Source organism: Cydia pomonella, chromosome 8 (assembly GCF_033807575.1).
Source record: "Cydia pomonella isolate Wapato2018A chromosome 8, ilCydPomo1, whole genome shotgun sequence".
NCBI classification, from domain to species: Eukaryota; Metazoa; Arthropoda; class Insecta; order Lepidoptera; family Tortricidae; genus Cydia; species Cydia pomonella.
Genome location: NC_084710.1, coordinates 22,163,303 through 22,187,394, shown reverse-complemented (window position 1 = coordinate 22,187,394; position 24,092 = coordinate 22,163,303). Strand labels below are relative to the sequence as shown.

The window sequence follows — 24,092 nt, the reverse complement described above, 5'->3', positions numbered from 1 at the left end:
TACGACCGTCAAATCTGTCTACTTGTCTTGTAACTTTTACTAAGTTAGTTTTATGACTAAGATTATAAAGCGTATATTTTAAAACATTCGTAAAATGGCTTACAATAAATAATGATCTATTTTTATTCCAAATAACAACATATGGTATAATTTTGAAAGATATATCACTAAGGTAATATAATCACCAATATGTATACCAACAAGAGGGATAATTTAATATGGTATAATTAAAGGTAGCTTTAAAATAAATTTAATATGACGATTACCAATATAAGTTATAAATTAAATAATTTCAAGCAGTATAATAGGTATAGGATTACATACATTAAATTCTTCGTCCAAAAAAAATTGAAGCAACTACATTTGTGTATTTATATGAAATACATAGCGTTCTATTCTATTGGTTCTAAACAAACACACTCATCGCTATACGCATCCTCGCTCATCTCTGGTGAAAACGCAGCCGTATGCTGTCATAGAACAAAGTTTCAATAAACAATGTATTAACAATACAATTTCTTTAGTACAGTCACATCTGAAAATATGAATACAGACAAAATGCCAAAAATATGTATACACGGCCTTATTTTTTTAAAAGTATTGGATACATATTTTTGACACTTTCACCGTATCTATGTTTTCAGACGTGACCGTACAAGAATCGCATTTGGAAATTGACGAAGAGTAAAGTAAGGTCATTAAACGTCCTGCAGTGCCGTTCTATCAACTATTATTGGGCTCAAATCAAAAGTTTAAAAGAGTAGAATCAAACTGTAGTGAGACATACTAACATTAAACTAATTCTACGGATTTCACTCAACTCGTAACCACCAATTTTCTTCGCAACTCGCGAGTGACTAAAACACCTGAGTGAAATCCGTAGAATTAGTTTAAGCCAAAAAACATGAATAATTCCAGCAGGTGATGGTCTGGTGCAGGCAAATATGAAAAACGGGCCCGTAAAAAGCTGCCAATGAATGTGCTAGGACAGGGGTTCCCAATCTTTTTCAACATGCGGCGCAGTTACAAGTTTAGTATTTTGCAACGGCGTTCTTGTAAATTTAAAATCACGGTCGAAAAAGAGTGACACGACGCTATATTATTTACCGATGCGAGCGCTCAAATAGGTACCCGCGAATATTTGTGGTTTCGGATAATGATAGAACTCACGGCGCCCCTCTTTACTTTCTACGGCGCACCAGGGCGCCGCGGCGCACACTTTGGGAACCCCTGTGCTAGGAAAAAGCTGCCAATTACTCCTACAAAAAAAACTGCGAATTATCTAGTCACTTTATTTTAAAGGTATTGTAGTCATTCTGAAAACCTTGTTTTGTTTTCTATCGCGTCCATTTTTTTTCATTTGATTTGAGTTTTCGCAATCCCAGCAAGTGGTGTGCATATATTTTGGGAGCCTTGGGTTGCCAAACCACTCGATGTAGAACCCACCACCAATTACAATGGTACTACCAGCAAGGTTTTGTGTATCAGACACATATTCATATATTTATTCATAATAATTCATATTATATGTCACAATATTATTTAAATTAATGATTTACAAAACATGATTTGCAACATTTTACATAGTAAAAAAAATTAAATTAATATTAAATCTAAGTTTTTAGGTACTTATTTTGTACTCTTATCTATTATATATAGCGACTTTCACTGTACTCTGTCCCCCTTATTCATAAACGTCTACTAAAGTTGACAAGCCGCTAATAATCGTGTCCCTTTCCGACGTATTGGTATAATGGAAAGGGACAAACGATTATTAGCGGCTTGTTAACTTTATTAGACGTTTATGAATAAAGGGGTGTATTTTTAGGTATTTAAATAAAAGTAAACAAACCATTTTTATTTTCGGGTAGTTATAATATTTATTGGTTAACCAACCTGATACAAAACCGCCTGGATCTATCACTGAACGACCTGACTTTAAACCTACATTATTCGATCATGTAATGTTTTCATCTACCCTCAACTAGGTTAAGGAGCCATATGAGGGTAGATTTTGTTTACCTTTTTTTAAATACCTAAAGATCTCTCTTCTTCCTCGCGTTGTCCCGGCATATTGTCCGCTTGACCACTAATCCTAAGATTTGGCGTAGGCACTAGTTTTTACGAAAGCGACTGCCATCTGACCTTCCAACCCAGAGGGTAAAACTAGGCCTTGTGGGGATTAGTCTGGTTTCCGCACGATGTTTTTCCTTCACCGACTGGTAAATATCAAATGATATTTCGTACATAAGTTCCGAAAAACATTGGTACGAGACGGGGTTTGAACCCGCGACCTCCGGATTGCAAGTCGCATGCTCTTACCGCTAGGCCACCAGCGCTTAAATACCTAAAGATACAGAGTTATAACTATAGTTATCGCATCTACTCGTTTTTGAATAAAATTAAATAAATAAATAGTTCGTGTCATCCACGATGACGCGCATATTTTTCAAATCTAACCTTTAATTACACGGCAATACGAGCTAAGGCACCCGTCGTCGTGAATGACACAATCTATATTTCTATAAAGACGCGGAAGATGAGAAGATATCAAATATAATTTTCTCGAACGCCATCAGATACCCCTACGATAATACTGAATTATTAAATTGACAATTAAGTCACCCCTCTGCCCTGTCAGTAAGTTAATTGACCTCCCTGAGAATTCCCACACAACTTGTATTGTTATATCGCTGTCTTGCTCACACTGAGAACTCAGAAAGAGACAGAGAGAAGAGAGAGAAATAATAATAATTACGTTTCCTTTACACAATAAAAGCAAAGCGTGATCTTGATAAGTAAGAGTATGACAGTATGGCCACAAAGTAAATAGCGGCGGCGCGCGCCGGAGCAGAGTCCGCTTAGTACAAAGTGCCATTTTCGCCGCACGCACACAGACGTTACATTTACAGGCGTTCTCGGGCACTCTCGGGCAGAGCTTAGTCGGGCTGTGCGCGCGTTGCTTGACGTCCCCGCCGCTACGTAGGTACCTACTGTCATGTACGTCAAAATGCAGTCTCTAAGGAATGTAAACATGATAAGATTTATGTATAAACGAATCCATGTATGTATGTCTGTAAACTTATATTACCTACTTTATTCTTTACTCCTTTTTAAAATTCGAAATTAATACAAAAGCAACCCTAGTGAGTTGGGCAAGTTTAGGTATGTATTTTCAAGAACGGCGGGAACGGACCTTCTGTTTATTTTTTATTTTGTGGTATGGCGGTGCGGGTTGAAAATGGTCGCGCTACTATAGTCTGTCATCGTAGCCGTCTTATACTTATAAGCAAATCCGTTATTAATGTTGCTGCTTATTGAAAATAAGGGTTGCAAAAATCCGTACCCTAAATTCGCCTTTAGTACATAACTTTACCTTAATTAGTATTCCATCATAATCCCGCTAGTAATTGAATTAATCGGTAGGTAGGGAACGCTTAATGTATGGGCAATTGTATGTATAATATATGAATCATTTCCATTTGTCCCCCCACCTCATGTATGGCGGCAGTCGCGTAGGACAGGGACAGAGAATACATCCTAAATTTAATAAATTCAAAGAATATTCGATTTCATGAAGACGAAGTTATAAGCTGTTAAAAATCATGTCGCTTGCATACGAGACGCATCCTTTTACAGTCCAGAGTGAAAACGGGCCACTCTGTATAATAATTTCTGTACAACGTGACCTTATTTTATTAAACCTAGTAAGTGTAACAAATGAAGAAAGGAATTGTATGGTATCCATCACAATATTAAACCAGAATTAATCAACATTATTGAGTGGGCAATGAAATGAATTTGATAAATTTACTTTTGATGGTGCGTCATACGAGTAATTGGTTTTGTTAGATGTTAATAGGGTAATGAAAGAGCAATTTACATGTTATTTAAGTGGTTTATGTTATTTAAAAGAGTCTGTTTAAGTAGAAATTTAGCCATATGAACTGAGTTATCAAAGTAAATAAATAAATACTTTAGAACATTGTTACACAAATTGACTAACGGCCCGATTTGAAAAATGAAATACGTTAACGATAAGTTCTGGTTTAGATAAGTTCTCATTTAGATATCGTTTGTATGTCGTATAATTGACAGAAGCAGCTCGATTCGGACAACCAATGTCACTTTGACGTTAGAAATATTGTAGATAGATCTTATTAACACATTGCACCTTACAGCTAATGCCTAATGATGATCAGCTTTGAGCCCGTAGTAGGCCAAAGGACGCGCTCTTCTACGGCTGGCCGAGCGCCTAAAATATGCCGAGTTGCTGCAAAGCCGTTATAAAAAGAAAACAGCGGGGCCCCTATGCAGGGCTTTGAATTCGCGTAGGCCGGGTGTAAAGCCCTACATAGGGCCCGATACCCAAAGCATCCCAGCAAGTCGCACTTTCGAGCAAGAACTAAGGCCGAGCATCAGGCGAGCCGAGATCACATTGGTTCAATTCCAAACTCTGTTCTCCTGCAATTCCGCCTTTGCATGGTGGCGCGCCGCGATAGAACGCTCCGGGCCTCCGCCCTTATACGGAACTCACACATCACAGCGGAATCGAAATAAACGTAAACATGTCGTTTAGTCATCGATCTTTTAAAGATTTTTTCAAGATCTTAAATGTGTCTTAATCATTCTTCGAATCGGGCCGTATGTCCCACAGTAAGCTCAATTGAATTTAAAAAGGTAATATATACTTTTTCTCTATTAGTATGCAGACAGTATCAGTTGTTTCTACTATATATTGATATTTATTTCCAGTAATTACATTACTATTGACAATATATTAAACGGAATGTGATGATATATAAGTATAATGTAAATTTAAAGGAATAACAATATGTTTATTGTTTAATATCATTTCTGATAGTGTCTGGCCTGCATATGCTACATAATTATACATATATCGTTAGAATTACCTATGACTATATTTTCCTTCAAAACCTAGTATCAAAAGTTAAATTCTAAACCTTTTAAGTAAATTAGTTAAAGCGCAACTGAGACAAATAAGTAAAATTAACGAGATATACTCGAACACCATTACCATTCTCTCTGGCGCCACTCAAGCAATTAAAAAGGAGTGTCAGACACAAAAGGCGGAATCGATGAGCAATTAAAGCAAAAACTCACGAACAAAAATATAATCAAATCAAGTAGAAATGGACGGAATGAGGTCATTACCGAACAAATTTCTTGGAAAATTACTGTTTATTGAAATGTAGATTTGCCTATTTATAATACGAATTGAAGAAACACGAAACGTTGATTCACGAAAGCTGGCGCTGGTTTTATTTTAACAGTTTTATTTTTATGTAATGGGCAGCAAATGAGTCGACGTGCTGTCTGGTGGGAAGCAATCATCGCCGCCCATGGACATACGCAACATAAGAGGAGCCACTTATGCGTTGCCAACCTTTGAGGACCCTAAATACCTGCTTCTTGAAGAACCCCATGGCATAGCGCAAGGGAAACACCACACTACAGAAGGTAGCTCATTCCACAACTTGCACGTTCTGGGCAAAAACGAGCGAGATGGCCGCTTGTTCTTGGTTCATTGTTTTTTAGGGTTCCGTAGCCAAATGGCAAAAAACGGAACCATTATAGATTCGTCATGTCCGTCTGTCTGTCCGATTATTTCACCGCCACTTTTTTCCGAAACTATAAGAGCTATACTGTTCAAACTTGGTAAGTAGATGTATTCTATGAACCGCATTAGAATGTTTACACAAAAATAGAAAAAAAAAACAATAAATTTTGGGGGTTCCCCATACTTAGAACTGAAACTCAAAAAATCTTTTTTCATCAAACCCATACGTGTGGGGTATCTATGGATAGGTCTTTAAAAATGATATTGAGGTTTCTATTTAATATCATTTTTTTACAATATTTGCCAAGCAAACTTCCACCGAAAATTGGTTTGAACGAGATCTAGTAAGTAGTTTTTTTAATAAGCTATAAAATAAAAATATTTTTTTCATCAAACCCATACGGATAGGTCTTCAAAAATGATATTGAGGTTTCTAATATAATTTTTTTTTAAACTGAATAGTTTGCGCGAGAGACATTTCCAAAGTGGTAAAATGTGTGGCCAAAGTGGTAAAATGTTGAACAAGATTTAGTCAGTAGATTTTTTTTAATACGTCATAAATGGTACGGAACCCTTCATGCGCGAGTCCGACTCGCACTTGGCCGCTTTTTAATATACTATGTCGGTAGGAAACACGCATATGGCCCGCCTGGTGGTAAGCAGTCTCAGTAGCCTATGGACGCCTGCAACTCCAGAGGAGTTACATGCCCGTTGCCGACCCTAACACTCAGCACCCTCGTTGAGCTCTGGCAACCTTACTCACCGGCAGGAACACAACACTATGAGTAGGGTCTAGTGTTATATTGCTGCGGTTTATGCGGTTTGGTCGGTTGATTGTAATAAATGACAGGTTTCTGCTTGTTTTTTTTTTTACTTTGATACTGACTAATCATATCAATAAAAAATACAGATTTTATAACCATTTATCCTCGTAAGGCCCAAGGTCCTACCTATAGGACTTATTCAGTTCGATTAAATTTAAATCATATTCAATTAGGACAGAGTTGCATTTGTTTTGTATCGTGCAGTTTTCAAACAAAATAAAATCAACTGTATTCCGTGCACTATAGGTTCAAATTCCAGTGGCAAATTTTGGATTTTTCATTTATATGGCTGGGCCTTAAGAGGATATTACAATCAGAATACACGCCCTACATATAAATCGAATCTACCTATAAATGAAATCGTAAGATATGAATTGGTAGCAGTATTTGCCCAAAGCAACAATAATTAATGTAACATCTTGGGAAATAATATGTTAATTCATTTATTTTAATGGAATTTTAAACATGTAATTAAATTAATAAGTCATCTGAACACTTTCCAAAAAGTAAACTTATTGAATTAAACATTGAGTATTATTTGCGGAAAAAAATAAATTACTAGCCTAATTCATCTTTATTATATCATAATATGTTTACATAATTATATCATATTATCAAGGATGATGGTAAGAAGCCTGATGGGGTGTGATTGGTTCCTTGGAGCCTAGGACGGATGTTAGTATGGGATGCTACCTGCGTAGACTGCGTAGAAATGAAATGCAATAATAGGGTTGTTTCCAATTTTTTGAAACGCTTGTATTACGTTCTATGTTAACTAAAAGTTGCCCTAAAATTCAACTTTTATACTAAAAACGGCTTTAAATATGTTAAATTAACAAAATATATTTTGACAGATGCTTTCGCGCCCAAAACGCTCTTTGAAAATTGTGTGACGTCACAGTTTACGGTTTGTCACATAACTTCATACACACGTAGAAGATACGAACTGTCAACTGACATTTGTCATTTGTTGTTTATCGCCTAACTGTCAACAGTGTCAATCCGAGAGTTGTGACGTCATCAGAATCTTCAATGACGTTTCGAGTTTGGTCACGTGACGTGTGCCAAAAGATATGTTAAATTCAATATTTACAAAAATATGGTCATTACAGGTCCCCTAAAAGTAGTTTAACATGTTCTTATAATCCAAAAGAATTTATTGGGATACAATTCTGCCCTAAGATTTGTAGATGGAAACAACCCTATCGCGAAGCTTCTGGTTGACGTCACTGGTGACCGAAAAACTGGCGGCTTCCTCGCACAACGTATTAGCATTGCGATACAACGAGGAAATGCCGCCAGCATCCTTGATACAATGCCTCAAAGGCCTATTTTGGATTTAAGCTTATCACACCACTGTATATATCCATTATGTATTAAGTACGTTGTTATTGTAAATAAAATATGATTTTTTATCATATTTTAATAAAGTAACACGTCATCTTATGAACAGCATCCTAGCCTAGTTGGTAGTGACCCTGCATACCTCGAGTTCATAAATATGTATACATTTTTTCACCTTATTGCAATGTATTAAGGTGAAGAAATGTATACATATTTATGAAATCGACTGTATAAAGCAGGAGGGCATTTAATGGTGCGTTGATCACAGATAACTATTTCTGAAATTAAAATTTAAAACGAAAATGCATAGGTCTTATTTGCCCAAACTGTACTTAACGACTAGTCGGATTTGGGTGAAAGTTGGCACACACATTTTTATTACCCAAGGGAACAAAATTGGGGTAGAAAATTAGGGGGCATAATGGGGGCAAATTAATGACATCTACGGGAACGAAGTTCTGGCCTGTAGTTAGTATTGCATAATTTATTTGCCCTTTAAATTTAGATTTAGGTTTAGATTTATTTCTTTCATAATATTAAATTACAATATAAATTATTTTAAGCCAATCTATATGAATTTATATTATGATCAGGGGTCGGACAAAAAGTGCGCATGACGTCAAACCACTTATAGGATGATTTCAAATACATAGTATTTTTGATTTTCATAAACAATTATCACTTATCATTTATCAACCTCTTTATTAAACGATATCGCCACTTGAAATGAGTAAGTACGTTTTTGACTGACACATTGTCAATCAGATGAACAATAAATTGACTTCGTTACTGTTTAGCTATTGTATCTTCACGATTATATTTAGCTAAAATTTATACTTACTAATGTATAAGAAAACGATCTAAAATGTCATGTCATGCATCTTTACTCGAATATTGTGGCAATTTTCCGTTTTTGGAGGTACGTGACAAACACGTATACTGCTAATCTTACCTACTGTTCCCACTTTTGACTATTAAACCTATTTATCTGAGGATCCCACAGACTTGTTCTAACTAATTTCAAATAATTATACCTTATGGTAACAAGTTTCGTGAAATTTATTTTATTCACTACATCACCCTACCACCTGTATTATTAATTCCATGGATTTATTTACGTTTATTTTGTTACTTCATTAATACTACTTTGTTACTACATGTCACACGGAAGTTTAAATACAAACTCAAACATCATCCTGTGTGCAAGATTACGTCATTTTTACGTCATCCGCACTTTTTGTCCGACCCCTGATTATGATCGTTAACTGTTTATTATATAAAATGTCAAGACATAAAAAAAAATCATTAAACATCAATAGCAAAATAAATTCATCACAATGTCAAATGTGTTGCAGGTAGACGCTCATAATATGTCGGCCCTATCACCCGTTATATTTAACGGTCAAAATTAAAAACATACCTGAATCAAGCCTCATCGCCTCATTAAGTCCAAAACTTTTCCAAAAAAATACAAAAGATGTTGTAGGATGGTAATTGTTGCCATATGCCTTGCCATATTATAATATCTAAAGTTGCCCCATAAAGTGTTAAATGACGTACATATATACCACCTTTATTTGAAGAGTTCCCTCAATTTCTTCTCGCATCAGAAACTAACATAAGGCAACATATGAGACCAATAAATATTGTGCTGAACCCACATTGAGCTGTGTTTTTTTTAAATAATAATTCATGCGTTTTCTTTCGGATATTTGTTGAAATGGACTGTTGATGACCAATATATTAAAAATAAAAAAGACCCGTTTGAATGCATTCAGATAATGCTGAATACATACTTACTTCAAAATATCGGGTCGAAAATCACCCTAAATTCCATCATAATACCTGACTCTCCAAATTACCAGACAAAATTAAGTATTCAGAATTACCCGAATACACCTTAGTCTCGTAAATTTATCTCCCCAACAGAACCCACCAAACTAAATAGATCCGGCTTGTCCCCGCGTGCGCCCGCGCAGGATGCGCCCATTGAAGCTATCAATCGAGGCGACGACCTCTTTCTGGATCCTCGAATGATAGGGCTGATAAAAATGTACACGCGTTGTTGTTTAACATATACGAGTATTCACTATGTACAACGAGGTATTTACCATGTATATTTGTTTTTTCTTTTTCTAAATAATATTCTTTTTTTATAAATACATATAATAGGACATTCTAACACAGATTGACTGAAGTCCCACAGTAAGCTCAAGAAGGCTTGTGTTGTGGGTTTCAGACAACGATATATATAATATATAAATTCTTAAACGCATAGAAAACACCCATGACTCAGGAACATATTTGTGCTCATCCCACAAATAAAGGCCCTTACCGGGATTCGAACCCAGCACAATCGGCTAGGCCAAACCGGTGGTTAAAAATTAGATACCGAAATTTCGGCACCATTGCACATGCCATTCTGTGTATATTGACCATGTTTTTTTTATACTACGTCAGTGGCAAACAAGCATACGGCCCGCCTGATGGTAAGCAGTCTCCGTAGCCTATGTACGTCTGCCACTCCAGAGGAGTTACATGCGCGTTGCCGACCCTAAACCCGCCCCCCCTCGTTGAGCTCTCGTTGAGTTAGTTTTAAATCGTAGAACGTATGATGTCCAGTAGACGTATGATAGACGGCGCTATCTCCGTGATAAAACGAGACTTATCGACGTGACAGCGTGATATTTCACTCTGTCACGTCGATAAGCTCTATTATCTTCTACATGTATTTCTTTCTTCTGTCATACAATTGCTGGTTATTGCTGTAAAGAAAAATGTAAATCCCTTGCGTGCTAATAGAGTTTGCCAAGACTGTGATTGCCACTTAGGACTTATGTTGAAAATTGAATGGAGTACAACAAAACAGTAGGCGACAAAAAAAGAACAGCATACTATCAGTGGATATATGCAGTACGTAATGAAAAAAAATAACTGGACAACTGCATAAGCAAGATACTGCTTCCTGATCAGACCGTGTCGCAGAAATGCGGAGATCAGATGAATGCTGTATTGTTTAAAATGGTCTAAAGGTGTAATGAATAATCCGTTCCCATCGTATTATCTCGGAAACCTTCGTATTTGTTACGCTACTTCATTCTGTCAGATCTCTTAGTACTGAAACTAACTGTAATAGCATGATACGTTCGTACATATCCAAGAAAATTTGATGGAATCTTACATTACATTACAACAGTCACAAATTCTGACGGATGTTAATTTCACGGTTAATTTAAAACCCTTTCTTTCGGCTTTTCTAGAGTCATACCAAAATAAGTTGGCAGCGATTTTGCCAGCCTAGACAGTGCAGGTGTTATTTTAAACGTCAAACATCTATGAAATTATGACTTTTACTTAATACTTGCACTGGCTAGGCTATCAAAATCGTTGCCAACTTAGCTTTGTTTGACTCTACGACTATTAGTAAAAACTGGAAAATATTGTCGTCAAAGGTAATGAAACGATTTGCAAACGTAGGGTCGTCACACTAGTGATGAAAATTAACATAATTATTATAATAAATAAAGAATGGATTGATGTTATCATAATCATTATCAACGTCATGAACTGGTGTGACGACCCTACGTTTGCAAATCGTTCACATGAACCAGACGTTGTAAGGGTCATTGTCGTAAATGCAAGAATTGTCAACACAATAGGCTCGGTAAAAATAGAATTATACTTTCCTTTACTGACGATGATGGTATTAAGAAAGAAATTGCGTGGCTTACTTACGACGTAATTGCACTATTACCTATGTACATTTACTACAGGTGAAGTAGAATCGGCACTCAGTTTGAAGTTTTGTCGCTTATAACCGACTTAAGAATTCTTTCAAATATTCGTAAAGTATTTTGCCCAGTTTTTGAAAGACGGCTAAACTAAATAGAATTTTTTTGTTTTGAATCTTTACTTATATTCTTTTTTGCTTTTCCTTATTTACCTATATAGTAAAAAAATTTTTGCAATTTCATATTCTTCTTCCACTATTCTTCCAATTCCAACTCAGCCACTAAATGCAAGAAATAAAAATTCTATAGGATTTTACGAGTATCCTTCTTTATCAGCGACAGAAATGGTTGATACTATATCTCATCTCTCTGTCAAAACTGCATCCTGGCCCTTCAACAGACTGTTATCAATCAACAAAGGTCCGTGTTTTGTCAGTAAGCATTTACAATAATATAATGGGGGGCCCAACAACGCTCTTCCGTCCGTCTGTCACTCGCAATTGGCTGGAATCATATCTCTGTCTAGTTAACGTTTATGATACGTATTTCAGCAAGAGTTCAAATTGTGATGTACTCTGCCGACCGGTCTGGCCTAATGGGTAGTGATAATGACCCTGCTTATGAAGCCGATGGTCCTAGGTTCGAATCCCGGTAAGGGCCATTTATTTGTCTGATGAGTACAGATATATATTCTCGAGTCTTGGATATTTTCTACGAATTTGTGTATAATATATATCGTTGTCTGAATACCCACAACACAAGCCTTCCTGGCTTACCGTGGTACTTAGTCAATTTGTGTAAGAATGTAGGGATAATATTTATTTATTTATTAAGTACCTAAGCTAAGCTAAATCTGCAACTAATCGCGAAGCGACAAATTGTGGAAGCGTCATCGTGAACGTTAAATATGGCTTTCCATTAGATAAGGGTCTTTATGCTTCATGTGCATCCCCTCCTCTTGAAAGATTAACTGATCCATGTATTCTCTGACTGATCTAGTTCATGAGAATCCCCTTAATGGAGGGTTAAGGATTCCTTTTCCTTTTCTTAAGGGGCCCTTATTGATGGAAAGCTACTTATGCACATGAAGCATAAGGACGCTTCTCTGATGGAAAGTTACAAATAGTCAATGCCAAGTTAAAAAAATGGACTGTAGAAGTCAAGATAACGGAAAGATACCTAAATAAGTGTTGAATAACCAATAAGACATTAAAACAGGTTAAAATATTTAAAGAAACAAGAATCAAGAGCTAAAATTGAGAATAAGCCAGTTACTTGACGTTGGCGCAGCATACCTACTATTTTCCACCTTTCTCGCTCATTATCTTAAATAGTTCAGTTCAGTTCATGTGGCAACTCCAGCCAGCATGTCCTGCTGCAAGGGCTAGGAAGAGAAGACTACGAGGGGGTGGCGATGTTGAGGCAAAATAAATCTGCAAGCTCGTATGACTGTTGATTCAGCCTAAGCGGCAGAAACTCGGGGGAATATGCCATTCACGCTCTTTATCTTAATAACAACTTTTCCTCCACAATAAAAGCCTCTATCTCTCATTAATTCAATAAAAAAGCCACAGATCACATGTTTGTCAACCTCGGCTTCGCCTCGGTCGTCAATTACATATGACCTGAGATGTTCCTTACTTTGCTGTTCTATACAGTATCTAAAACCCTTTACTCAAACCCGTTAATATCTAGGTACTACTTCTTTGTCGGTCTCTCATTACTGAGGATAGTGACCACTTGGCTTTGCAGCTCGTGTGATTTGTCTCCATCGGTTTCGATCTCCCGTAGTCCTCACCGCTTGATGAAGGTTGCCTGAGCCAGCCCTCTTAACTTGGAGGGCCCTGTGGTCTTTCGCCTTCCACTTTTCCAAGCACGACCACTTTCTCCAAACTTAACTTACTTACACTTTTTTTTATTTTAGGTGCTACTTCATATTGAGCAACTTTCATTCTTGGGCCAACCCCGAAATCGCAAAAAAAAATACTCTTCCATAGAAAATTTCAAAGTCAGACTCAGAAATAGCCTAAGGTCCCATAGTAAAAGTTATTCAGTATGACCTAAACATAGGGTTTGAGTAAATAGTTTTAATTAATATACATACTGTTTATGTACGTAATATGGATATATTGTTGTCATCTAAATCAATCAAATGGCTACGTAATTGAAACATGTCTAGGGGAATAGGCTATCTGCCTAATTATTGGCACTAGTGATTGGGATACTCAAGGGCAATTAAGGTCCCAGAGGCGTTCAGATGCTAGACTAGTTAATTAAGAGGTAATTAGAGAAAATAGAGACTACAAAACGGGATCGCTTCTTTCAATACCTAAGTAAGCATTTTGATTTTCTTCCAGAATGCCTGGTTTTGACTAACACGTTCGCTGCGATATAAGGCTTAAATGCCCTATGCATGTACTCCCACTCCGTGCGGAGGCGAAAAACGGTGAACTTCCCGTGGTGCGGGGGGGTGTATAATGAGAATTTCTATATGTACAAAAGAGACAAGTATAGGTTTGAGTTTAGGACTTTAAGGGCTACTAAATAAAGCATTAAAACTGTGGTAAGGTTTTTCGGCCTGATAACGCACTGATTAATATTTTTTTCGATTCCTTGCGGGTAATAGGCCGTAAGGCCCGACATAGATCACAAGGTCTCTCCACCCCTTCCCGCACTGTTGTAGGTGATAGAATAGTTTACTTCCGATTAGTGTTGTGACATCATTAGCGGGAATAGACGTAAATACGATAGTGCACTATTCAAGTGTTTGTTTACGTTTTTGTGATAGTTCATGGTGTTTTATCATTTATTATGCTTCGGTCAAATAAACGGTGCAGAAGAATGCTGGAATTATCGTTTCAGCAAAATGAAAACAGTGAAAGTGAAAATTCTGATGCGGACAAATCGAGATGGAGAAAAGTGTTTATCAAAAATAATATAAAAAATAATGACTCGCAGCAAAATCGATCCGAAATAAACATCGTCAATCCTGGGCCAAGTAAGGAACCGGAAACTGTCCCAGAGCTACAGCGGAACTACGTGAGTAGAGGAACAGCGAGCACAATTACAATTACCGCTCCTAAAAAACGCAAGTATAATGTGCCAGAGCCTGACACCAGCCGACTTTCTCCTATTCATTTGAAACCGTTATTTCAAACCGATCTAGAAAATACCCCTAGAGCCCGGAAAGTACAACTGTTGAACGAAGGTGACAAAGAGTCGATTTACGTGAGCCCTAGTACTGGTAAAACCTTACAAGTTTTAAAAAATGCTGAAACGTTACCAAGAAACAACCCACAAACTCAATCCATTTTCCGTTCGCCGGCAGTCTATGACACTAAAAACGCGTCGACGTTGACAAGCAGGTGTAGTTCCGTAAGCGATATATCGTGTGCAAAATCTCTTCCGTGCCCGTTAAACAAAGATGCAATTGATGAATTATTAGCTGGACCATCTTTTGAAGACCAACAAAACGAATCGTTTTTGGAAACCAGCTCTAATAACATGAATGCAGCCTCTCCAGCCCAATCCCCAAATCTTCGCAAGACCGTTCGTAGTCCGTTAAATAATGATGCAATTGATAATATAGCAGCAGGACCATCTTTTGAAAACTATCAAAACGAATCGTTTTTGGAGACCAGTTCTAATAATGTGAATGTAGCCTCTCCAGCCTATTCCACAAATTTTGATAAGACTGCTCGTAAGATAGGGGAATCGGTTGACATAGAACCTACCAATGAAGACCACTCGGACACGGATGAAGATTTTAACCCAAATCTAATCAGTTCTCAATCAGATACCAGTAGCACTTCTTCCGGAAGCGATTTCTCGGTTAGTGAAGATGATTCCGAAAATGTCGAAGAAATGCAACCCAACGTAATTCCTCCAGTAGCAAATTCTATGGGCGAAGATGAGTGGCAAGATATTGATGATACGATTCCTAATTTCGAAGAATTCACTGAAAATTGTAAGATAAACATTCCCGATGATGCAGTCACCCCTGAAGATTATTACAATTTATTTGTTACAAAGGATATTATTGCTAAGATGGTCGTAGAAACAAATAATTATGCCCAAAAATTCATAGCAGGTAATCAAGTTAAGCCCAAATCACGAGTTCGAGCTTGGATTCCTACAGATCAAGAGGAAATGAAAAAGTTTTTGGGCGTGATTATGGTGATGGGTTTAGTAAAACTACCACACATAAATGATTACTGGTCGAGAAAGAGTATTTATAGAAATCAGTATGTGGTTTCAGCTATGAAGAGAGACCGATTTCTGCTAATTTTGAAATTTTGGCACTTTAGTCAAGAGGACCCTGATGATAGAAATAAACTTGCTAAAATTAAAGATGTGTTTTCTATGCTGCTTCAGAGATTTCACACGGTCTTAATACCCGGAAAGTATTTAGTAATCGATGAATCGATGATACCATGGCGGGGACGATTAAAATTTCGACAGTATTTAAAAGGTAAGTCCCATAAATACGGGGTGAAGCTGTACAAATTATGTACGCCGGATGGGTATACTTTCAACGTGAATGTTTATACTGGTAAAGGTGATAATGGCAGAGAGTTAAATCACGGAAAAGAGACTGTTTTAAGATTAATAAGGGGCCTTGAAAATGAAGGAAGAACCGTAGTGACTGATAATTTCTACAATTCAATAGATCTTGCAGAGGAGCTTATACGCAAAAAAACATTCCTTTGTGGTACTTTGCGTCCAAATCGGAAAGGTCTCCCAAAACGCATAGTAGCATCAAAACTAAAAAAAGGCCAAATAACTGGTGCAATGAATGAGAATGGGGTTCGAATTATAAAATGGGTGGATAAGAGACCAGTTAATATGATTTCTACATGTCGGGATCATGATTTGATGATAAAGGACACCGGTAAGATAAGACGTACTACCGGAGAAGCAATTAAAAAACCACAGTGCATCATGACCTACAATGAAAATAAAAAGGGTATAGACTTTAGTGACCAGATGTCATCGTACTACACAACCCTAAAGAGAGGAATCAAGTGGTTTCGTAAAGTCATGCTTGAATTGCTATTTGGGACAGCTTTGGTCAATAGCTGGGTGGTTTACAATATTCGGCAGCCAGTTCCAATTTCAAAGAAAGATTTCATCGAAGCGATCATAGCAGCATATACCAAAACGCCAATCACGGATACTAACTCAGGTAAGTCTATTATTTATTATTTCAATCATTTAAGGTCACCCGAGGCAAATGCAACTATGAGGGTAACGTAACGAATTAAAATTGCTCTTAATTTAATATATAATTTTTATAAAGATCAAGCTCTGTTTTATTTTGACAAAACAATAATAGTTCTATGTTCGCTCAAACAGTTGTTGGGTCTTACAAATTGGATTAAATTAAAATGTATTTCAATTAGTTACATTGGCACTTACGCAACTATGACATAAGTGCATATACATAATTAGTATTGTATGAAATATTTATTTAATAATATCATGAGTAATTTTCATGCAGTTATATGATAATATTATGTATCTATTTATATACAGAACTAGCTTCTACCCAGGTTTCAAAATCGGTCCAGCGGTTTAGGCGTAAAGAGATAACATACAGACAGATAGGTAGTTACTTTCGTATTTATAATATTAGTATGGCAATAGATCCCGCAATGTAAATCTAGTTCCCGCAAAACAAGCCTTACAGTTAATTGGTGGGTAAGGCAAGAATTATTAGTGAAAAAATAATGCCATATTAATAATATATATTATTTACTTTCAGATGGTCAAAATGAGGTAGTCTTAAAGAAAAAACACAACTTCGAAAAGAAAGGTGAGAAGAGGAGAATTTGTGCCGGCTGCTACCAAAAGCTGCGTGGTACACTCAACAGCCGAGAAGCAAATAGAAAAGTAAAGAAAATAAAATCTTTCTGCGTAGAATGTAAGAAAGGATACTGCTTGTCATGTTTCTATAAAACTCACATGTAATTAATTAATTTTTCACATATAATGTGAAAAATAATACTGGCTGTCTATTTTTTTTGATTCTTTAATAAATGATATAAAAAGGATATGTCGATAACTTATTTCCCATCACTAATACTTCCTAAAATAAACCTATTATTCAGTGCGTCATCGGGTTACAAGGCCTTACATGTATTTTTGTATATATCTCTCAAGTAAATAGTAGGAACCCGGGGCGAAGCAAGTACTGTAACCACCAACTCGTCGACTATCGATATTGATAGGGATGTGTCCACATTTTTCCATTTTTGTATAATTATAGTCATTTATATGAGTCGATACCTTACTAGGTCAATGAGCCCCATATCGCCGCGGCGTAAACATTGAGTATCAGGCCAATCGGCCATTTAACGCACCATATAAAAAAACGTCAGTTTTAGTTCCGCAGCGAACGTGCTAATTTGTATAATTATACTTCTAACCTTTTATTTAAATAATGTTGTTTTTTATTAACCCCCGACGCAAAAAGATGGTTATTATACGTTTGACGCCAATGTCTGTCTGTCTGTGGCATCGTAGCTCTCAAACGGATGGACCGATGTCGATGGGGTTTTATTGCATGAAGCGTTTCCTTGCTATGTCACCGAAATAATTTTTAGCTTGTTTGAGATTTGTATTGTTGTATGTATATTAGTTTGTAGGTAAGGTCTATAGGCCTTAGTTCCTTGATAATATTATATGATTTGATATTTAATTTATAACACATACACACACAACATACACAATAACACATTATAAAAACAAACATCCATGAAAAATGTGTTACACAAGAGACACGAAGAAAACTAACAAAAGAGGTGCATAGAAATATTATAATTTTAATTACAATATTTCATTTCGTATTGTAATTGCGCGACCCTAAAATATTTTAGGTAGTTCTAGGTTCGAGTATAGTAGGGCGAAGATAGCGGACATAGCAAAGGATGTGATCTACTTAGATATTACATTTAATTTGCGAGTAGTTCAAATTTTAATGGCTTCAATTGTGATAATATTTAAGTTTATTGTTTATTACTATATCAATTAAGAGTAAGGGTAATTATTTGTATTGATTTGTCATTATTATTGTCAAGATATTGTTATATCATATTACTAATAGTATGCCAACAATATTCTCATAGTTTAAGATGTTTTACTTTTCTAAATATTTTCCATTCTCCATATTTTTTTTGCATGTTTTTGACACAATTAAAAATTAGGTAGTAGTAAGTTTTCTTTATCTTCAAAACTTGCAACACATTTTTTTTAAAGCTATAAACCTAGAATATATTAAGCTGAAGCGATCGACATCAAAATCAAAGTGATTTGGAACCGTTTTCCCCCTAAATGGAAATTTCATAGAAAAATTACCGTTATTTCGTTAGGATCGCAAAGCTATTCTAACCTAGAGGGGACTAGTTTGACCTAAGCGGTATATGGTGACCTAGCCTGCAAAGCTGATGGTCCCGGGTTCGAATCTCGATAAGGACAAGAAGGCTTGTAGATGATGTCATTTCGCTCGAAATTGTGACAAGAATTAGCGCGAGCGAAACGCAAACATTTTCATGTAAACTTTAAGTTTGAATTGGCCTCTAGATTAACGATGTACCTAATATATATGCAGTATTATATACAAATGACACAATACCCGATACGTATGTATATAAGTAAGAGCACCCAATGATGTAAGAACAAAGCTTTTCAATTTTCAGAGGAACCCTAAGTCCTTAAGAGGCTTTGAGAGGGAAAGTCTTTAAATCTGAGCATTAAGTACCCCGCATGTCGATACATGTCAATATGACGTCATGAACCTTACGTACGAGTAAACTATTTGTGTAATATAACATTCGATGTGCAGTGGAAATAACACATATAGGGAGCGTACATGAACTATAGGAGGCAGCACAGGAGCCGTCAGATTTTTGGCGCGAGGCGTAAATGTGATGTTTTTTGTTCCAATGTAGCCCACAAGATGGCAGAACCTACTATGCACAAGAAAACACTTGACGTGTAAATGTGCCTGTTTATGGTTCCGATTCAGACCACAAGATGGCAGACCCTCCAACGCTCACGGTCCCTATAGTGTAAATGATCATAGATTTCGGTTAAAGTTAGTCTTTTCTGTAGGTAGAGAAAATTTCAATATTCCTAACTTTTTGGTAAAGAAAACATGAATAAATAAAAAAAAATCTCCACATGTTTGGTAAGTACAGCCCCATACTTCGTTAGGGTTAATTGAGTTACTATTACTATAGAGAAGCCATACCAAACAATGTGACCAAAACGTCGTAAGCGCAGTAAAATTCATGGCGTTTACGCGTTTAGGTCGAGAGAATCATGCTCCGTTCCGGTTCTATGCGTAGTAGTTTTAAGCGATATAACTTAACTAAGTTCAAATTTAAGCAAAAAAATGCTGTTAAACTCACGTAATTTTAGTCGCTCGTGCAAAATATTATACACTGTATATTTTGGCTTAACTCACGAGAGTTTAAATTTGATTTAGTTACATTATTGTCGTTTAGCTTTCTGACGAGACTAGTTTCGGACGCCTACTCTTTGGACACATTTTTGACGAAGTGTGTCCATACATTTTGAGGATATATATAATTATTTGATTGTAGTCAGACACTTCTACCATACAACCAAAAAGATATCATGGAAATGCCGAAACACTTTGTCAAAAATGTGTTCAAAGGAATTTGGGGATAAAACGCTCTGAGGGCCTACCGCGAACCACGTTCGACGTGTTGCCTCTCTGTCGCACTTGTAAATTCGTACGTAAGTGTGACAGGGAGGCAGCACGTCGAACGTGGTTCGCGGTAGGCCCTCTGATATTGATTCTTTTACGTGTTGCAAATAATTCGAAAATAGGTATTTTGACAATTTTGTGCTGTTTGGCAATTTCACAGTAATTTACTTAAATTAAGGGTCATTCATCTCAAACATGAAACAATTTCTTTAAAACTCGTTACGCCCTATTAGTTCATTGTATGTGACATTTAAGTGTGTCCCGTATGCAGTAATTAAGATCATTAACGGTCAAGTGGCCAAAAGGACAGATGTTGTGTGCTAAACCAATTATATGACGCCATATTGTTTTAGCAATTTCAAGCAATGTTGCCGGTTACAACATATTTAAGAACTGACAGAAATAAGAAAAATAAATAAATAAAAACTATAGGAAAGTAAGCAGACAAAACCTAAGTAGCGGACAAAATCCCAAACAAAAGCTAGTACTCTGTTATTTTATAAAAACTATACATATTCATTATAATAACTTTAAAAAAACCCGGCCAAGTGCGAGTCCGACTCGCGCACGAAGGGTTCCGTACCATTATTTACAAAAACGTAAAAAAAATATGTTTGTTGTATGGGAGCCTTCAATATTTATTTTATTCTGTTTTTAGTATTTATTGTTATAGCGGCAACAGAAATACATCATCTGTGAAAATTTCAACTGTCTAGCTATCACGGTTCATGAGATACAGCCTGGTGACAGACGGACGGACGGACGGACAGCGAAGTCTCAGTAATAGGGTCCCGTTTGACCCTTTGGGTATTTAATTTACCACCTCAAATTACAGCATGTAAGACGCGCTCATCAGTTACTTGAAGATGACATTTGCGACTGTGCTCAAATATCGGAAAATCAGATAAATTGATAAAAAGATTATTTCTTTCCTGTGAACATTGGACAAATCTTTCTGGCCCGTTATACAGGTATATACTGATCTTTTACTTGATAAAAGCTGTACGATGAAATTCGTAATAAAATGTATCCAAATGGTTAAATACATACGAACTTGTATGCATTTGTGGTACCTATTGTCTGCAGTTGACTATACCTGCTATATTATTCCCAAAAAATCGGGTTATTCATAATATTTATTGAGCCTTGTGCCTCCTAATTAGATTTCAGAAGCATTGGCTTAGGAGGACATATGGCTGAACGAATGTGCATCCACTTGGGAGGACTTTTGAAACTATTGGAGCGAAGAATTCTCTTCCTGAGGTAGGTAATAAAAAGACAGTAAAGCTCACCTAAAGTTATTTAAATTATCGTACGTTACGTAACGAAATGGTTCATCATGGACCAGTTTTTAATACCTAAGTTAAAGAAGTAACTTAATATACTTAAATAATAATAATCTTAAAAGTAATCTAATCGTATAGCGTTATATATGAGTATACTTTGTATATGAATCCCATGTTTTGACTTTGCTATATAGGCTTTGTCAGGTTTACTTGTATAAGTACAAAGTACACACACAAGTGGTTTCCTCAAAGGCTCGTTCAAATTATAGTTCCTAGTTAAATAATACCTAACAAAACTATGTACATTCTGTCAAACAAAATGCTTTTTGAATAAGTAAATTATTGTATTATTAGCATCAAATGAGAAGAAGACGTACTCAAAAACATTAAATAGGTATTAATTTAAACAATATTACGTATCATTTAAAGTTTTTCGTTTGCCGAACTTGAGATAAACTTACCACAATCCTTTACGTGTTCAAGGAACTATTAACGATTGCTTATAAAAACAATACTTTTCGCAATATTTGCCAATTATTCAAAAATACACACTCCAAAACAAAAACACGCACACAATTGCCACGAAAGTACCAGGCTCGCAGAGTCGGGAGGAGCGCGCGTCCCGAACGCCGCCGGGAGACTGGGAGTTGGTCGGGCACACTAAGGGTTGATTGGGGCATAGACAATGGATGCTGTATGTTTTGGACTATGTTTTCGCTGATTTTTTCGATTCTGGAGCATTGTTGTGTTTTAATTATTTAAATCGTTTATGTTTCAATTATTCAAGAAGTTTAGTTCATTTTTTGTTAAAATTCAAATGAAAAATATGTTTTTTTTTTCATTAGGGTTTAAATTTCTTAATTGAATCTAAGTATACGAGTATGTAAGTAAAATTAGAAACTTATTTCTTTTCGAGATAAAATAAATCATTTGGATCTTGCTTGTTTCATTTGTGATCACATTCAAGTTAATTATCTAAAATTCCCACCAACCCGCATTTGATTTTCTACTACCGATTTCAAGTCAATAAGGCTCATTTTACCCATTGATAGTTTCCCTAACTACTCCATTTCCCTGGATAGTTTTCCCCACACACAAGTACCAGGCGATCAGAAACATACAGGAGCTCTAAAGCTTTCCATAAAGCAGGCGACACGTTGTCGCGAGGGGTGCAACCTATGTGAGTGCAATATACAAACTTACATTTTGCTGTTGAGGAACTATAAAACTATCCTTAAGTGTTGCCACTTTAGGTTTAATTTTGGGTATTATGTACTGTGTTGAACGGTAAGAATAAGTTTGTATATGTGGTTGTAATATAAGGGTTTATAGTTTGAAGCGGAAATATATATATTTTATTGTAGTTTTATATTGTCGCCATGAGAATGTTTGGGATTAGTTATTATTGAAAGCAATATTGAGTATGTTGTTTTACTTAATACTTGCAGACGGAGTTTTGTCACGTAATTTGGAAACTTACGTGTAATACGATTAAATATTTGATACTCATGATAATATATGTTCCTTTTTATTTGTTTCTCTTCATAAGTTAAGTTATTTGTATAATATGCATATAAAAGTAAGAAACAAAAACACAGACAAAAACAATACAAAATACCTACCTTACCTTACCATAATAAGAAACCTAACCTAGGGTATCGCCGGTCGCAGGCAGGGCTCAAGATGCCGGTTGCCGGGGCTGCAGATTAGAGAGAGGAACCGACGTATATGCGCCGTGTCCAAGATTACCGCCTTCTGCATCTGAGGGCCTACCGCGAACACCAAAGTCCTTTACTCCAATTAAGGTATAATTAGAATGACAGAGAAAGATGACCGCAATTTCATAACTTTGGTGTTCACGGTAGGCCCCCCTCTGACCCTAGATCCAGCCACTCAGCGAGAGTCTCTCTTTAGTTTGTCGGTCGAGGCTCTTCGCTCGAGACCGTTCACTGACACGGCTATCGGAACAATGATCGTCGAGTCAACAACCCACATGGCGGTTATCTCTTGAGCCAAGTCTAGGTACTTACTGGACTTGTCCTCGGCTTTCACTGCGTTCGGTCACCAGCACAATGTCAGGCTTATTGGCTACAATAGCAGTGGGGCTACACTCCTCCTTTCGGCTTTTCCCGGCTCCTTTTCGGCTCAGAATTGCTCCGAGCAATTATTAGGATTGGCACAACTTGACGTCCTTTTACATTAGAGAGGGACAGCATAATGTGGACCGGCTTCTCGCAGCGATCGTACAATGCGCTGCGTGTGCAATATAATAATGCGTTTAGGATACTGTTGGGTCTGCCTCGGTACTGCAGTGCGTCGGGGATGTTCGCCGATGCCCGTACGGATGACTTTTACGCTATTATGCGTAAAAGAGCGGCATCCCTATTGCATAGGTTGCAGGGTAGCACCAACAGTCTCCTAAACGTATTTGTCGTCAGAGTGGACTGCCCACTGATGAGGCGTTGGAACCAACTGCATGAACCCAACGGACCAACGCATCATCGAAATAGATTATGTTAAGTAGTTTTAGGTATTTATTGTTTTGTTTATATTGTACTAACTTAGATATATAGGTAGATAAATAATAATTGT

At 36.6% G+C, this 24,092-nt stretch overlaps 2 protein-coding genes across 2 annotated transcripts in view; one reads left to right on the top strand and one right to left on the bottom strand.

Annotated features, from left to right (window-relative positions):
• Positions 1–22,776, bottom strand: part of LOC133520829 (mucin-2-like) — a 37,677-nt gene extending 14,901 nt beyond the window's left edge. Inside the window, exon 1 of the mRNA XM_061855507.1 lies at positions 21,962–22,776. The gene's annotated coding sequence lies outside the window, so the exon portion shown is untranslated. The remainder of the gene's footprint in view (positions 1–21,961) is intronic.
• Positions 14,264–17,533, top strand: LOC133520828 (piggyBac transposable element-derived protein 4-like). Its single transcript, XM_061855506.1, has 2 exons — positions 14,264–16,665; positions 17,245–17,533. Exons 1-2 carry the CDS (start codon positions 14,292–14,294, stop codon positions 17,448–17,450), a joined length of 2,580 nt encoding a protein of 859 aa, XP_061711490.1. The 5' UTR covers positions 14,264–14,291; the 3' UTR covers positions 17,451–17,533.
• Positions 22,777–24,092: the final 1,316 nt, after the last annotated feature.

Bases quoted from the DNA above. Each gene is read 5' to 3' on its own strand.
- LOC133520828 (XM_061855506.1), top strand. From the start codon at position 14,292: ATGCTTCGGTCAAATAAACGGTGCAGAAGAATGCTGGAATTATCGTTT. The intron at 16,666-17,244 runs GTAAGTCTATTA...ATTTACTTTCAG, and splicing joins AATCACGGATACTAACTCAG to ATGGTCAAAATGAGGTAGTC.